General features: G+C 35.3%; 1 protein-coding gene across 1 annotated transcript in view; it reads right to left on the reverse strand.

The window, feature by feature from the left end:
* LOC143227935 (uncharacterized) overlaps nt 1–18,836 on the reverse strand; it is a 52,891-nt gene that overhangs the window by 28,218 nt on the left and 5,837 nt on the right. The window contains exon 2 of the mRNA XM_076459290.1: nt 9,308–10,136. Within this exon, the coding sequence (XP_076315405.1) occupies nt 9,308–9,664 (357 nt within the window). The 5' untranslated portion in view covers nt 9,665–10,136. The remainder of the gene's footprint in view (nt 1–9,307; nt 10,137–18,836) is intronic.

Consider the following 18,836-nt stretch of genomic DNA (forward strand, 5'->3'; position numbering starts at 1 on the left):
ATATACGTTTAAAATCTTAAGTGGGTCAGTAATCACACATTTGGAGGGTAGTGTACACAATATATGTTTAAAATCTTAAGTGGGTCAGTAATCACACATTTCTAGGGTAGGCACACTAAATGCTTAATATCTTAAGTGGGTCAGTAATCACACATTTGGAGGGTAGTGTACACTATAAATGTTTCAAATTTTAAGTGGGTTAGTAATCATACATTTGAAGGATAGTGTACACTATAAATGCTTAAAATCTTAAGTGAGTCAGTAATCACACATTTGGAGGGTAGTGTGCACTATAAATGATTAAAATCTTAAGTGGGTTAGTAATCACACATTTGGAGGATAGTGTACACTATAAATGATTAAAATCTTAAGTGGGTTAGTAATCACACATTTCAGGGATAGTGTACACTATAAATGATTAAAATCTTAAGTGGGTTAGTAATCACACATTTGGAGGTTAGTGTACATTACAAATGATTAAAATCTTAAGTGGGTCAGTAATCACACATTTGGAGGGCAGTGTACACAATACGTGTTTAAAAACTTAAGTGGGTTAGTAATCACACATTTGGAGGGTAGTGTACACAATATGTGTTTAAAATCTTAGGTGGGTCAGTAATCACACATTTGGAGGGTAGTGTGCATTATAAATGATTAAAATCTTAAGTGGGTTAGTAATCACACATTTGGAGGGTAGTGTACACAATACGTGTTTAAAATCTTAAGTGGGTCAGTAATCACACATTTGGAGGGTAGGCACACTAAATGCTTAATATCTTAAGTGGGTTAGTAATCACACATTTCTAGGGTAGGCACACTAAATGATTAATATCTTAAGTGGGTTAGTAATCACACATTTGGAGGGTAGTATACACTATAAATGTTTTAAATCTTAGGTGGGTCAGTAATCACACATTTGGAGGGTAGTGTACACTATAAATGTTTCAAATCTTAAGTGGGTTAGTAATCACACATTTGGAGAGTAGTGTACACAATATGTGTTTAAAATCTTAAGTGGGACAGTAATCACACATTTCTAGGGTAGGCACACTAAATGCTTAATATCTTAAGTGGGTTAGTAATCACACATTTGGAGGGTAGTGTACACTATAAATGTTTCAAATCTTAAGTGGGTCAGTAATCACACATTTGGAGAGTAGTGTGCACTATAAATGATTAAAATCTTAAGTGGGTTAGTACTCACACATTTGGAGGGTAGTGTACACAATATACGTTTAAAATCTTAAGTGGGTCAGTAATCACACATTTGGAGGGTAGTGTACACAATATACGTTTAAAATCTTAAGTGGGTCAGTAATCACACATTTCTAGGGTAGGCAAACTAAATGCTTAATATCTTAAGTGGGTCAGTAATCACACATTTGGAGGGTAGTGTACACTATAAATGTTTCAAATTTTAAGTGGGTTAGTAATCATACATTTGAAGGATAGTGTACACTATAAATGCTTAAAATCTTAAGTGGGTCAGTAATCACACATTTGGAGGATAGTGTACACTATAAATGATTAAAATCTTAAGTGGGTTAGTAATCACACATTTCAGGGATAGTGTACACTATAAATGATTAAAATCTTAAGTGGGTTAGTAATCACACATTTGGAGGATAGTGTACACTATAAATGATTAAAATCTTAAGTGGGTCAGTAATCACACATTTGGAGGGCAGTGTACATTATAAATGATTAAAATCTTAAGTGGGTCAGTAATCACACATTTGGAGGGCAGTGTACACAATATGTGTTTAAAATCTTAAGTGGGTTAGTAATCACACATTTGGAGGGTAGTGTACACAATATGTGTTTAAAATCTTAGGTGGGTCAGTAATCACACATTTGGAGGGTAGTGTGCACTATAAATGATTAAAATTTTAAGTGGGTTAGTAATCACACATTTGGAGGGTAGTGTACACAATACGTGTTTAAAATATTAAGTGGGTCAGTAATCACACATTTGGAGGATAGTGTACACTATAAATGTTTCAAATCTTAGGTGGGTCAGTAATCACACATTTGGAGAGTAGTGTACACTATAAATGCTTAAAATCTTAAGTGGGTCTGTAATACAACATTTGGAGGGTAGTGTACACTATAAATGATTAAAATCTTATGTGGGTTAGTACTCACACATTTGGAGGGTAGTGTGCACTATAAATGATTAAAATCTTAAATGGGTTAGTAATCACACATTTGGAGGGTAGTGTACACTATAAATGTTTCAAATCTTAAGTGGGTCAGTAATCACACATTTGAAGAGTAGTGTACCTTATAAATGTTTAAAATCTTAAGTGGGTTAGTAATCATACATTTGAAGGATAGTGTACACTATAAATGCTTAAAATCTTAAGTGGGTTAGTAATCACACATTTGGAGGGTTGTGTGCACTATAAATGATTAAAATCTTAAGTGAGTTAGCAATCACAGGTTTGGAGGGTAGTGTGCACTATAAATGTTTAAAATCTTAAGTGGGTCAGTAATCACACATTTGGAGGGTAGTGTACACTATAAATGTTTCAAATCTTAAGTGGGTCAGTAATCACACATTTGGAGCGTAGTGTACACTATATATGTTTCAAATCTAAAGTGGGTTAATAATCACACTTTTGGAGGGTAGTGTACACTATAAATGCTTAAAATCTTAAGTGGGTTAGTAATCACAGGTTTGGAGGGTAGTGTACACTTTTAAATGTTTAGACAGTTAATACGAATACACACACCTCATTAAATGTGTGATTTTGTAAGACCAAACAGACCTGGACAATTTGATTTGGTGAAACTATTGTACCTCCCTGCCTTGGAACATGTACTATTTGTTCGGTCAAACAGTCCAGTCTGCTTGACGGACAGTTCCAAACTGTTCCATCATGGCAACACCCTGTAAAGTACTGTAAATTCTTCATATTCTAATATCAGAAACAGCAAACTGTAGTTGCAAATACAATAAATGCAATCTTGAGTTAAAACTGTAACTAAGATGTGGATGGATAAGGAGTTTCTTTGTTTTAATTTAGAAAGTATATTTTCACACAGTCCAAACCTTTGATTCAGACACAATCTTCAAACTGTCAGCCATGATGCTAGAATAGAAATCCAGCAAATGATTTTACAAAGAGACTAAAAACTGTTCTGTCCCACCCTGAAATGAATAAGCAGAACATGCTGAGTCTGTCCACCTCTCAAAACCCTCATTAAAATGATCTAACCCTCACTAATTTGTTGACTTTCAAATCCTCTATGATGTCTTTAAGACTGCAGTGGGTACTTAAGAAAAACCATAAAACTTGCACTTTAAATGTTTAGACAGATCAATATGAATACATATTTGACTAGGAATAATCCAGTAAACCAAATGCTGGTGATAACCAACAATTGCTCTGAGTAAAACTTTGCAAAATGTATCAGAAAATTATAATGTTATTACTGCCTTATACAATTTATTTTTACCTATTATGTTTTCAATATCCCAGTAAAAAATTACAAATTACTTCAACTACAGAATACTTATGACACTTAAGTACTTAAAGAACTGAAAATATCTTAACTTTCCGTAGCGAGTGTTACTAACAGACAGGATGATGCACATCACAACAACACTAAATTCTGATGTACATGTTATACTTGCAAAGTAACTTTATTAAAAAAACAATTAATATTTAAAAACATAACAAAGACAGAGAAAGAGATCCCTTAATATTTCTACACTAATGTTTTTTAATTAGTAGCTACAAATTAGTTAAATAGAAAAAATAAAACTCTAATGTTTTATTTAAAGTTTAACACAACACAGACTGACAGAACTTAAAATAGGTCCATTCATAAAATAAGTCATGTCCAGACACAATGTTAGTGATTAAATTTGGCAGAAATGTTCTTTCATTGTGGTTTATTTTCTCGAAAAAACTTTCATTTGCTGAGATACAAACAGTTTATTTATTAACAATAAATCCACATAACCAATGCTACCCAATACTTAAATAATGTGCTAACACTACATACTTCCCACTTTGCCAATTACAAGTAGCATCACTAAAAATGCCTGCTACAAAACACAATCGTTAACAAATCTATAAAATCATAGCACAGGTTCTCTAAGTTTATTAAAGATGCCTGCTACAGAACACAATCGTTAACGAATCTATAAAATCATAGCACAGTTTCTCTTAGTTTATTAAAGATGCCTGCTACAAAACACAATCGTTAACGAATCTATAAAATCATAGCACAGGTTCTCTAAGTTTATTTTCATTTCATTTATCTTGGTTTTATTTCTTGCTAATTACCCCATTATAAGCTGGACATATTTTACAGAGGCAAATAGCACAGCTTTCCATCATGATAAACCTGCTATCTGACACACAAAAACACCTCTCTGTGAAATACTGTATTACATTTTGACAGTATAAAGACAACTAGTGTAACAGTGATGTGACTGTTGTAAGTACACCATCTATAAACTGTTTTGATAATTTAGTAAATACAAGCATATTTGTACCTACCTGAACTTACAAACAAATAAACCACATTGTTAAAAACAGTTTTGATGTTGGATTGATTGATTTAGTGTTTTATGGCACAAAGCAGCTAGGCTATCTGCTCCAAACGTCCAGTAAAAAGGTAAAAATAAATTAAATGTCTTTGTCAAAGTCCTTGATGAAGAATGAGGTCCAGCATCTTTAAGGCCGAGGGTCTGGCAGAGCCATAGACCAGTGATTCATAGTCCAGTTTTGAACGAATAAGAGCACGATATATCTTGAACATAGAACATCAATCCGCTCCCCAACTGGTAGTAGAGAGAACACGAAGGACGTTCAGCGTTCTTGTGCATTTGACCCGTTGCTGCTTTAAATGTGGTATAAAGGTCAGCTTACGGTCAAAGATAAGCCCCAAGAACTTGGTCTCAGGGACCACTGGCAGCGAAACTTCACCAATACAGAGTTCAGGAACAGGGTGAATACCCCCTTGGCAGCAAAAGTGCATGCAAACGGTTTTAGAGAGAGAAAAATTAAAGCTGTTCGCCATAGTCCACTTCAGTACACGATTGAGGGCAGTTTGTAGTTGCTGCTCAATATATCTCATGTTCGGTGACTGACATGAGATGTGAAAGTCATCAACATAGAGCCCGTTTACACCAGTGAGAGGGAGTTGTTCAGTGATGGCATTTATCTTTATACTGAAAAGTGTGACACTCAAAACACAGCCCTGAGGGACTCCAAGTTCCTGTAAAAAAGAACGGGAAAGTATTGAACCCACACAAACTTGGAATCTCCTGTCCATTAAAATTTTTTTAATAAACATAGGTAAATGACCACGCAACCCATGTATATGGAGGTCTTGCAAAATGCCATACCTCCATGTTGTGTCATAAGCCTTCTCAAAGTCAAAGAATATTGAAACAAGATGTTGGCGTTTGAGAAAGGCTTCTCTGATTGATATTTCCAGTCAATTAGGTGGTCCGTGGTGGAGTGCTGTCATCGGAACCCACACTGGGTGGTGAGAGGAGGTTGTTTAATTTGAGGAACCAAACAAGACGAGCATTAACCATCCTCTCTAAGGTCTTACAGAGACAGCTCGTCAAAGCAATTGGATGGTAGTTTGAAACAATCTTGGGATTATTCCCTGGCTTAGAGAAAGATAAAACAATAGCCTTGTGCCAGGCATCAGAAAAAAACATTCTCCTGCTAGATATGGTTAAAAACAATTAGAAGAATATCAAGAGAAGCAGGAGAGAGATAGAGCAGCATGTCATAGTGTACATCATCAGGTCCAACAGATGTACTGCCAGACCGCTGAAGGGCCATTTTCAGTTCCACCAGTGTAAAGGGACAATTATAGTAAAAAAGACAGTCAGTTCGAAAGGAAAGAGGTGAACGCTCTGCCCGAGTCTTGATGGCCAAGAAGGTGGAGGAACAAGAAGAAGTGCTAGATACCCAGCAAAAGCTTTCACCTAGAGTATCAGCGATGTTCCGTACATCAGGCACCTCCTGACCATCAGAGAGTAAGATCGAGAGGGGGACAGAATTGTAGTGTCCATTGACCTTTCAAATCCTGTCCCATATGACCTTGGAACTGGTGGTAGAAGATATGCTAGTTGTGAACTTAATCCAAAATTCCTTCTGGCTTTGATGTCTTACCCATGCCCGTTTTTTGAGCCTTCCGTGTCAAGTGACAAGCAGAATTCCACCACAGACAAGGATATCGTGGAAAACGTGTCGAGGTTTTAGGAATGCACTGAGCAGCTGCTTGTATAATACAATCAGTTACCGCTGCCACACAGTCATCTATTGATGGCTCATTCACGATGGCAGGATCAAGTTCTGCGAGAGCAGTGAATGTGAACCAGTCTGCCTGGTCCAGCTACCACCGGGGTACGCGGTTAAGGTGGCACTGACCACGGCCAGTCTCTCTAAAATGTTTAGGAAAATGATCACTGCCTAGTGGATTATTGTCAACCCTCCATGAAAAATGGGAAAATAATAAAGGGGAGCAAACCGAGAGATCAATAGCGGTAAAGGACTGACTAGGTGCATGAAAATAAGTGGAAAAACCAGTTTTGAAAAGAGAAAGATTGTGATCAGAGAGCATATGCTCTACAGTGCGACCCCTCCTATCAAAAACAGCACTTCCCCAGAGGGGATGATGTCCATTAAAATCCCCCAGGATTAGAAATGGAGACGGCAACTGTTCAACGAGAGCATCAAGGTCTGATTAATCATATGTCTCTCCAGGGGACAGGTAGAAAGAAGTAACAGTGATGGTATGACCCAAGGAAACACGGATGGCTACGGCCTCCAAGGGTGTGTTGAGTGAAAAAGACAGGGTGGGCACATGCTGATCAACCAATAGTGCCACCCCTCCATGTACTCATCCATCACACAGCCTATCATTTCTGTACAAAGAAAAGTGCGAATAGTGACTGTATCAGCAGGTTTTAGAAATGTTTCTTGTAAGACATACAGGATGGTAGGAAGCAATCAGTGTTTTGATATCATCCAGATTAGAACGTGAACCTTGACAGTTCCATGGTATCAAGGTGGCCATTTTTAATAGCGGGTGGGCAAAGTGGCTGGAGAACCCTTCTGTTTACGACCACGTCTTTTTTTCCTTACTGTCCTTATTTGGAGGAGGTCTATCGACCTCCACGGATCCTGCCCTGGGTCGATTGGGCAGGTCTTTGTTGTTGGAAGGGAATTCCAGCGACTGAGGGACTTGAACGAATGATTGTTTTGCATTGTGGGGTTGGAGAAAAAGATGTATCAGAAGAAATGCCTGTATTTGAAACTGAAGGATGTGGATCTTGAGATTTGTTGGACTGTATGGGAGGAACAGAGATGGGTGTAGAAGTTGATTCATCAACCTTTTTAACCATGGAGGGCAAAAGGCTTTTCATTTCTTTTGAAAACAATTCTCTTGGAGGTACAAAGAGATCTGTCTGCACTCCTACTGTAGTTGTGGAACGAAATGCAGCAGCATATGTCCGAGATGGAGTGGCGGACAGCAATTTCCGAGCCTCAGAATAACTAATGTTATGGGTCGTTTTCAAATGCTCCATCTCTCTTCCTCTAACCATTTTGGGCAAGAACAAAAGTAGGAAGGGTGGGAACCATTGCAGTTGACACAATGTGGGTCTGTGTGACACTCATAGGCATTGTGGTCCTTGCCACCATAATGAGCACATCAGGAAACCACGACAGGACGTCTTTGAGTGGCCAAACCACTGACACTGGAAACATCGAAGAGGGTTTGGAATATACGGCCGTACCCTGCAAATTAGATAACCTGCCTTGATGGTGGCAGGTGCACGTGGTGATGCAAATGTCAAACCGAGGATATTTGTCGGCAGTGTAATTCCATCTTTCTTGAGTGGAGATCGCCACACTACAGAAACTCCTTGAGTGGAGAGACCAGCGAGAATCTCTGACTCAGGGACGTTCTTCAAGTCCCTCTCAACAATAACTCCTCGTGATGAATTCAAGGTAGCATGAGGGGTAACCTCAATAGGTACATCCCCAATTGCCTTTGAATTCAAGAGAAGTTCACTGTGTTGGGATGTGGATGTTTCAACCAATACGTCTCCAAATCGAAGCTTTTTTACTGACTTTGGAGAGCCAGCAATCCCTTCTGAATAAAAAGGGGGACATTTGCCCTATAGGTTTTTTCTTAAAGAGAATGTAATATGAGAAAATGGGGTACAGGTGTTACAGATGTTGAAGACTGCTGCTCAGAGTGTTCAAGATGTGGTCATTTACCCATTAACTGTTTTTTACTATTTTATTTAAATTTTTTGTTGGAGGATCCATAGGAAAAAAGGAAAATTTCAGTACCCACTGACCCCACCCACCATGGAGCCCTATGAGGAGACGCATTACAATGTCATGCAAGGACATTGCAACGCCAGGATTTCATGAGCACTATACCCAAACACCAGCATCAGACACAATGTCCACAACACCCATTGAGAACTTCCAACACTGTTACTTGGTTGACTCTAGCCCATGTGGACCAGCTGATTTACCCAAGGGTAGCCACCCAAAGACTGCCCGTCTACAGGAATTCAAGGCCAAAGTGGTGTGTTAGGGTTGGACCCCTCAACCACCAGGATCCTCTCCTCCCCTTCACAGGTCACCACAAACGGCAAACACGTGGGTGGATGTTTATTTCCCAGAGGAGGTAAACTGATGGAACAGAACCTTCCCTGGAGGTACCCTCACCACGAACAGGAATCCACACCGAGGGATTGATGTTGGAATCAACAGACAACTATAAAAATAATTTATCAGCTCTATATACACAGATCTACTAGTAGTAATTATTTAATAGTTGCTTTAACAGTCTGTAAAACAATGTGCAACAATACCCCATATTGTGCTTCACAGAACTGTTTTGTCTAACATTTTACTACTGAACTTATCAAAATATTTAAACCATGTTTTATCTTTAAATATAGTGAAAGCATGGATTTACAACTGTAGGAGGTAACACCTTAAAATTTCATCAGAATTCTCAATGATGCTTCACAATGTAAGCAAACACTTGAGCAGTGAATTCTGTTTTGGTTGCTATTATGTAACTGACTTGTTTAACAACATGTATTAAATAAAACAGTAATCTGTAATTGGTTCTTTGTTGTTACATCTAAGAATGTCAAGATGTTCCTTAGTTACTTAAAACTATGAAAACAAACTATTCAGTAGACTAGTGACAATTAACAAAGATAATTTCTACTACTACTAACTACAACCATTCATACTACATACACACTGTCATTCAATAATAGGGAAAATGTTTGTACCTTCATCACTGGTATTGGTTGAGAAGTGCTGATGGTCAAATGGTTAAGGGGATTCTGATGTGTAGAGTTCTGAGGGATAGCACTAGCTAACATAGTGTTGTGTGTCATGCCACTTGTTGAAACACCACCGGCAGGCATGCGTAGTGGTCCGGGACTGTTCAGGGTCACGTGGGGACCATTCATCACTCCTCCCTCAAGTTGTTGCTGTGTTTGGTAAGAATGCTGCAACTGTGACTGGGTGAACTTAGGTGGATGACTCTGTTGCTGCAGGTGTATTGGTATACTATTTGTTGTGATGGTGCCCAACAACTTACCCTGGGAGGTTACTAATCCACTTTTGTTGACCCCAGAGACCATGCTCCCTGCGGATTAATGCCAATTGACATATTTGACCCACTGCTCAACAGAGTGTTCGGTAAAGCTGTTACGTTCACAGAGCTCATGGTGTGATTATGAGACACAGTAGACACCAGAGTCCCTGCTATACTACCAATTATACCAGGAGAGGACAAGTTTGAATGAGGACTCTGTACATGTAACACATTAGGATTAGAAATTGTGTGGTTGCTGGATATTCCTGTGTGACTCTTGGAACTTAGAAGTGCACCATGACCTGCCACTGCCTTGTTTTGTAGTAGATGAGATAACTGCTGTGGTCTAACACCAATATCTCCCTGGTTCAGTGGCGAATCCAGAGCACCATTCTGCATGTTCTGACCAGAGCGAGAGCTGGATGGCAACTGATAAGTCTGATCAGAACCCATATTTGAAGCATCTAACTCTTCTGGAAGTTCCTTCTCCAAATCCCACAGGTTTCCCAAATTAAAATCTGAAAAAAAAATATATAGATTTTTGTATATTAAAAATTACACAACCTCACTAATATTAACTTCTAGAGAAAAGCTTACAAAATAAAAAATCTTTACCTCAAACAATGTAAAGCCAAAAAAATCAAAGACAAACAAAGCTAAAATCTGGAATAAATACCAGTCCCATCATAGCATATGTAATATTAGGAAGTTGACTGTAAACAAAAACATACAGAGCAAGATTCTAAAAGCTATTTATTATACATCTTCTGAACACAGCACTCAATAAAATCAAATACTAACAGTACATACATGATATTCATGTATGATGGAAAACTGGAAAATTATTTATCACTATACCTTCTACTGGCTCAGCAGTAAGCCTAAGGGCTCACATTACTAAAAACCAGGTTATGACAGCGGTAGGCACAGCACAAATAGCCCGTTGTGTAGATTTGTGCTTAACAAAAACAATGCCACAAGCATTTTCAGTGATAACATTATCCACATAAATATAATAGTACTGTCTGTTGTATGTCCATGTAACTACTATACAGGGTATGGATGGGACCATAACTGGTATGGAGGTTCATTAAGATATACACATTTTCAGTGATAACATTATCCACATAAATATAATAGTACTGTCTGTTGTATGTCCATGTAACTACTATACAGGGTGTGGATGGGACCATAACTGGTATGGAGGTTCATTAAGATATACACATTTTCAGTGATAACATAATCCACATAAATATAATAGTACTGTCTGTTGTATGTCCATGTAACTACTATACAGGGTGTGGATGGGATCATACCTGGTATAGAGGTTCATTAAGATATACACATTTTCAGTGATAACATTATCCACATAAATATAATAGTACTGTCTGTTGTATGTCCATGTAACTACTATACAGGGTGTGGATGGGACCATACCTGGTATAGAGGTTCATTAAGATATACACATTTTCAGTGATAACATTATCCACATAAATATAATAGTACTGTCTGTTGTATGTCCATGTAACTACTATACAGGGTGTGGATGGGACCATAACTGGTATGGAGGTAATCCACATAAATATAATAGTACTGTCTGTTGTATGTCCATGTAACTACTATACAGGGTGTGGATGGGATCATACCTGGTATAGAGGTTCATTAAGATATACACATTTTCAGTGATAACATTATCCACATAAATATAATAGTACTGTCTGTTGTATGTCCATGTAACTACTATACAGGGTGTGGATGGGACCATACCTGGTATAGAGGTTCATTAAGATATACACATTTTCAGTGATAACATTATCCACATAAATATAATAGTACTGTCTGTTGTATGTCCATGTAACTACTATACAGGGTGTGGATGGGACCATAACTGGTATGGAGGTAATCCACATAAATATAATAGTACTGTCTGTTGTATGTCCATGTAACTACTATACAGGGTGTGGATGGGATCATACCTGGTATAGAGGTTCATTAAGATATACACATTTTCAGTGATAACATTATCCACATAAATATAATAGTACTGTCTGTTGTATGTCCATGTAACTACTATACAGGGTGTGGATGGGACCATAACTGGTATAGAGGTTCATTAAGATATACACATTTTCAGTGATAACATTATCCACATAAATATAATAGTACTGTCTGTTGTATGTCCATGTAACTACTATACAGGGTGTGGATGGGACCATAACTGGTATGGAGGTTCATTAAGATATACACATTTTCAGTGATAACATTATCCACATAAATATAATAGTACTGTCTGTTGTATGTCCATGTAACTACTATACAGAGTATGGATGGGACCATAACTGGTATGGAGGTTCATTAAAAGATACACATTTTCAGTGATAACATTATCCACATAAACATAATAGTACTGTCTGTTGTATGTCCATGTAACTACTATACAGGGTGTGGATGGGACCATAACTGGTATGGAGGTTCATTAAGATATACACATTTTCAGTTCTGAACTTTGTCTTACTTCCACTACGTCGCTCTCTGTTGATGGATATTAATCAAATTTAGCACGAAGATCTTTTGGGTCGATATGGAGGAACGAGCAAATTTTGGGTTTCATATTTTGCATTTTATACAATTATATATACAGAAGGCAACATTTCACATCCTAAAATACACTTTCAATAATTACCAACTTTCATAACTTATGTTCACTTTCGACAGATACTCTAGCTAATTTATTAATTACAACATGTTTTCAAAACAGCAATAATTATTCTAATGACACAAATACATTAGCAAATTTTCAGTGTTTACAGTGGTCTCCAGTGTTTACAGTGGTTTTATTTCTTTACGTAAAAATTACAGTTTTTGAATTAAAAAACAAGAACCAAACACCACAAAACTTTCATAAAAACAATGAAACATTTTATCTTGATTTCAGATGAGTTTTAAATTACTGTTTATAAAACTTTTAATAAATCTTACTTAACTCTGAATAGACCTTTAGGTAACAGTATCTAATGAGTTTTTATGGGTTTTTGGTCAGCTGACAAAGAATAAGTTTAGAATAAACGGTTATGGAACAAAAGCTGCTGCAGTTCAAATTTCCAATAACATATGTAACTTACGTAACAATTTAACCAAAACATTTGTTCATAAAACAAATAATCAAACTACACTAACAAAGCAATTCAGTTTGTATGTAGTAAACTCACAAATTAATACAAAAATACTCTGCGATGAAACAAATTTGTTACATTTCAAAGATTCACATGGAGAAAAGAATTTTTTGTGTGATGTAATTTAATTAAATACATTCGCTAAAATTCTGGATTATACAGTAAACACCTGACAATTAATATATGTTAAAACATCTAGCTATAAATAATTCATGACATAATAAACAAAGAATAAAAGATACATTTCCTTAACCCATCAAGTAATAACTTTCAACTTAAAGTAATTTATGAAAAACAACATCTAATAAAATGTGTAAAAGTTAAATAAAGAGAGAAAATCCCTAGTAGATGTAAGAGCAGAGTTTTTCAGCTATGTTTTTTTAATTTTAATTACACTAATATTTGAAAGGGTTACAATAAATTATTTCATAACTTAGAGCACTGTAAATATGACAGATGGTATAAACTTAACAAGAAATAGGCTTAACAATAAATAACATAATTACAGATTTACTTCACTAACTTTCAAGTAAATTGAAAATATAAAAACTGGGAAATATACATGGCAAATGTGATAAAATGTTTTTTTTTTAAATAATAAGAAAATCTTGCATACCTGAACAACCAGTAAAGTTTTGAAACAGTTACTGTTTACTGTTAAAATATGAAAACACTAAACATCCCTGATATGTAGTGTTCATGATTGTCAATCTCCCAATTTTTCTGACATGTATCTAGGAACCTTGTTCCAAAACACACTTGAATCTTTTGCTGAAATGTTAAAAGTAGCAACTTCCTTATACAGTTTCAGCACAGCTTTTGTTCACTTACAAAATGTTTAATAAACACCCCAAGAAACAGTAACCAAATGAATGTTTGATAAACAAACACTCGAAAGAAACAGTTACCAACTGAGTGTTTGTTATATACTCAAAAAAACACAGACCCACTGAATGAATATTAATTTAACACATTTAATACAATATCCAGAAGTGACTGTGGTTCACATTTTCTTTCAATTTATAAACTAAGCACACAACAAAATCTATACTATCAATGACAACAGATGTCGATGAGTTATATCTGTAGAAAAACATCACAAAAAAAACTGTGTGTGACCACAAGCAGTAAAATATTTAAATATCTATATTAGAATTATAAGTAAATATGTAGAAAATTTAAATTATAATTTTCACAGTAATTAATACTGAAATATTGAATGTTTCAAGATTTGCAAAACTTATTTCTAAACATTTTAAAATCACTTCATGTTCACTTATAAGTTGAAAAACGGTAAAATAAATTCATCAAGTTTTGTATCAAAACTTTCCACTCAGTATTTTAAACAAACCATTACTAGTTGGTAAAAATATATTCTTTATCACAACTAGTTCTCAAATACAGTAACCTCACTCGGGCTGGTACTTCTCAGCCCCAAATCCACGAACCAGTACCAGTCCACAAAATTGGTGAATGAAAAAAAATGATTTTAAAATATAGCTACTTAAATATATTACTTTACTAAGTTATTTAAAAAGTTCATACTGTGGAAAGTACTTGTAAAATCTGTGATCAGAACCTCTCAACAGGAGAGGCTGGGAACCATTCACTAGGGCATAAATCTGACATGATTACTGATTTCATGCCTAAATAACAGACTCAAAAATGAGTAACAAACCAGTACCTCAAGAGAATCTGTACAATCAAATGGAAGTTTATGATTCAGTCCTGACTGCTTTGTAAATCTGCAGTTGAAACGTTTGATAGCACACAACAGTGTACTCAAAGAAATAGAAAACTACCACATTTAGTGAAGAACTACTGTTTAGTTTCTGAAGAGAGATGACCTGACACAGCCTTCAGCACAAGGGTGAGCCACTGTTGGTTTCTTTTGACATGCTTAAATCTATTTAGTTAGAAAACGGTTACAATCATTGGTATTTCTCGTTTTCTAAGCGGCATAGAAACACCAATGCGATCGATCGTTCACAAGAAGAAAAAAAAGAGGCCTCGTTCACCAGATTGTCTTGTTTCTGGCAAATCTAAAAGGACTAAAACTGTGAATCAAAAAGTTAGGAAAGAGTATAGTGCAAAATATCCGGTCATTGCATCAAAAGTCAGTGACAGTCGTGCATTTTGTACAGTTTGTCACATCGATTTTTCTGTGGCGCATGGCGGGATAAACGATTGTTCCAGACATACAAAATCGGCATCTCACCAACAAAAGGCTGAGGCGAAGACAAAAACGAGGCAGATAACAACATTTATAAATAAGAATTCAGAATATGAAACCATAAATGCAGAAGTGATGTTCACGCAATTCGTCATTGCTCATAATTTACCCCTAGCTGTAGCTGATCATGCAAATCATTTATTCAGAAAAAATATTCCCAGACTCTGATATAGCGAAAAAATATGGCTAATAAATGAGCAATATATAGCAGTAATAAATAATAATAATTATAATAATAATAAACAGCTTAGAGACATTGGTCAGGCCTAGTAGCCGCAAATGATAAAGGGCTCTGTCTACAATCATTACGCTCAGCCATTTGAAATAGTTGACATCTCTGTATCTACACACTTTCAATTTTGTTAGTTATTTTAATAGAAGATACTACCAAAAATAATTAAAGTATTATTTGAAGGTACTGAAAATGTCGATTATCCAATGGGATGGATGATGGCACCATGTGAGAATCAGAAGAGGAAGAAAGAAAGGTTCAAGGAAGAACTTCGGAAGAATGTAATGCAACAGTTCTGGACAAATAGTCACGTAAAGGAGAATGGCCGGTTTATTGTATTACCATGTATAAAAGTTTCAGTAAATTTTGTAAGATTGACACACACACAAATTTCCAAAAATGTTTAATACAATGATTGTTGTTTACTGTATTTAGAAACTACTCAATAGAATATGTAGAACTGTGTAACAAAATTTATTTTCTTCAGTTTAACCTTTCAAAATTGGTTATATATTATATTTGACAAATATAGTAGGTAATTCTTAGCCTTAATCAAAGTCCCTAAATGACCAGAAGGTCCACTGACCCTTGAAGGTACTTCACAGTTTCAGTATATTTTCCACTGAATTAAAATAAAAACTTTGTGATTTATAAAATTTTAATCAGATAAGAAATTATAAATTTTTAACATAATAAATTTAATAACTGAGAGAATAAATAAATGGAAAAGCTTTGTCATCAACATTCTGTTTTCTGGTAGTCTAAGAGAGTGGAATGTTTCAAACCAGTCCAGTGTACATGTCAGAAACATTCTGACCGTAAGAGTTATGACCACGTATTGTCCTGCATATATATTAGCTTTCTTTGACTGTCAATTAACCAAAAGAAATTTGTTTACTACTTCTCTTACAATTGATTCAAACTTATGTACCACATGTACGCTGCATTTCATGTATTTCACTGTCAACGTTTCTCGAGGGCTTACCCCTTGAATAAAGTTCAGTGTGGTTTTGTGTTGACATATCAGTGTATAAAATAGAAGTAGACAGGTAACAAAAATCATATTTGAATACCAATTCTTATTCAATGAGATTTTCTACAAAGATTTTGATTTTATTAGGATGAACTAACTGAAACAAAGCTTCTGTGTTCAGTTGTTAAGGTTTAATAATGAAAGGAAATTATAAAACAGAATGATAGAAAATACAACACACTGCACTTTAAATGCTCCAAATGACCATCCGAGATTTCTTAGTTTACCGAGTTTAATACCCTACCAGCCTTGGGCAGCAAGTTTAAACACAGAAAGTGGAAATCTTTAACAGATGAAGTTCTGAAAAAGTAACATAAAAAGTCAGATACATTGAGTTTCTCAAATGTAACATTACACCTCATTCATTTTGATATATATTGGTAATATTCTTAACGACTGGCTGCCACCTTAACAGATATCAACTGTGAACTACGCTGCTTTAAATTTATTTTGTAAAGTAGTAACTGTGTATTCATAACAGTTCTATAACCTTGACTACGAAATACGTTTATTCTAATGTATGTCAACCATAGTTTTATTGGTAAAACCATCCACTGACCAATGATATTAACTCTGCAGAAGCCTGAATATGACAGTAGTTATTACCATAACATCTGTGTAGAAGTCTTAATGCGACAGTAGTTATTACCATTAAGTCCCTGTACATATTTGAATATGACAGTGGTTATAACCATTAAGTCTGTGTAGAAGTTGAAACGTGACAGTGGTTATAACCATAACATCCGTGTAGGAAACTGAACATGACAGCAGCTATTACCATAAGATCTGTGCAAAAGTTTATACATGATAGCGGCTGTTACCACAACGTCTGTAGAAACTTGAATGTGGCAACTGTTGTTACCATAATGTCTGTGTAGAAGTCTCAACATGACAGTGACCATTACGATGACATCTGTTTATAAGTTAAAATGTGACAGTGGTTATTACCATAACTTCTATGTAAAAGTTTGAACATGACTGGTTATCACCATAACTTCTATGTAAAAGTTTCAACATGACTGGTTATCACCATAACTTCTATGTAAAAGTTTCAACATGACTGGTTATCACCATAACTTCTATGTAAAAGTTTCAACATGACTGGTTATCACCATAACTTCTATGTAAAAGTTTGAACATGACTGGTTATCACCATAACTTCTATGTAAAAGTTTGAACATGACTGGTTAATGTAAAAGTTTGAACATGACTGGTTATCACCATAACTTCTATGTAAAAGTTTGAACATGACTGGTTATTACCATAACTTCTATGTAAAAGTTTGAACATGACTGGTTATCACCATAACTTCTATGTAAAAGTTTGAACATGACTGGTTATCACCATAACTTCTATGTAAAAGTTTGAACATGACTGGTTATCACCATAACTTCTATGTAAAGTTTGAACATGACTGGTTATTACCATAACTTCTATGTAAAAGTTTGAACATGACTGGTTATCACCATAACTTCTATGTAAAAGTTTGAACATGACTGGTTATTACCATAACTTCTATGTAAAAGTTTGAACATGACTGGTTATTACCATAACTTCTATGTAAAAGTTTGAACATGACTGGTTATCACCATAACTTCTATGTAAAAGTTTGAACATGACTGGTTATTACCATAACTTCTATGTAAAAGTTTGAACATGACTGGTTATTACCATAACTTCTATGTAAAAGTTTCAACATGACTGGTTATTACCATAACTTCTATGTAAAAGTTTCAACATGACTGGTTATTACCATAACTTCTATGTAAAAGTTTCAACATGACTGGTTATTACCATAACTTCAATGTAAAAGTTTGAACATGACTTACTACAACTGAATATTTTTGGATTTTTGCCTTAAAAACTAAGATCCATTTTGATATATTCTCATAAAATATTAAAATAAAAACATTCGTTATGGGGACAGATGACTCTTACAATTTTGCCAGGTTTAATTTTAAGTAAAATTCAGCATTACTTCTTAGAAGGATGTAAACCTAAAATTACTAGAATGTTGAATTCGGTAAATTGTAAATCTCATTGGTTTCCTTCAATTCTAAGTAATTTTACTTATAAACTAAACACTTAAAATTTTTAATGATAGCCTTACTAATCTGACTGTAAACCAACATTTTCATACTATAGAGAAGTTAAACCTTGAACAAAACGAGTGAACCTTTGAACAGAGTTTTTAATCGGGCTTACATATCTAGATCTGTTTATTATCAGAACAAAAATTATTTGTAATCTTTGGATCATCACCTTGATGTAATGAACTCGTCATGAAAGTTCAGCAAAGTTGGAGACAGAAACCCAACACTTTACATATGTTTGAATATTAAAAGTTAACGTTGGAGTTAACTGAACCAGTCAATGTCAGGGAGTGTTTGTTAGTTACAGTTTCTAGCCAAGTCAAGTGTTACTGTAACAGTGTTCAAAATTGTTGTTTTCATTATAGTAGGAAGTTTCAAGAGATATTTTAGTACGAATTGTGATCAAGACGTACAAGTGAAAGTAGCCTACAGAATATTAAAGAAATAATTTCAT

This window comes from Tachypleus tridentatus, chromosome 10 (assembly GCF_004210375.1).
Source record: "Tachypleus tridentatus isolate NWPU-2018 chromosome 10, ASM421037v1, whole genome shotgun sequence".
Lineage (NCBI taxonomy): Eukaryota > Metazoa > Arthropoda > Merostomata > Xiphosura > Limulidae > Tachypleus > Tachypleus tridentatus.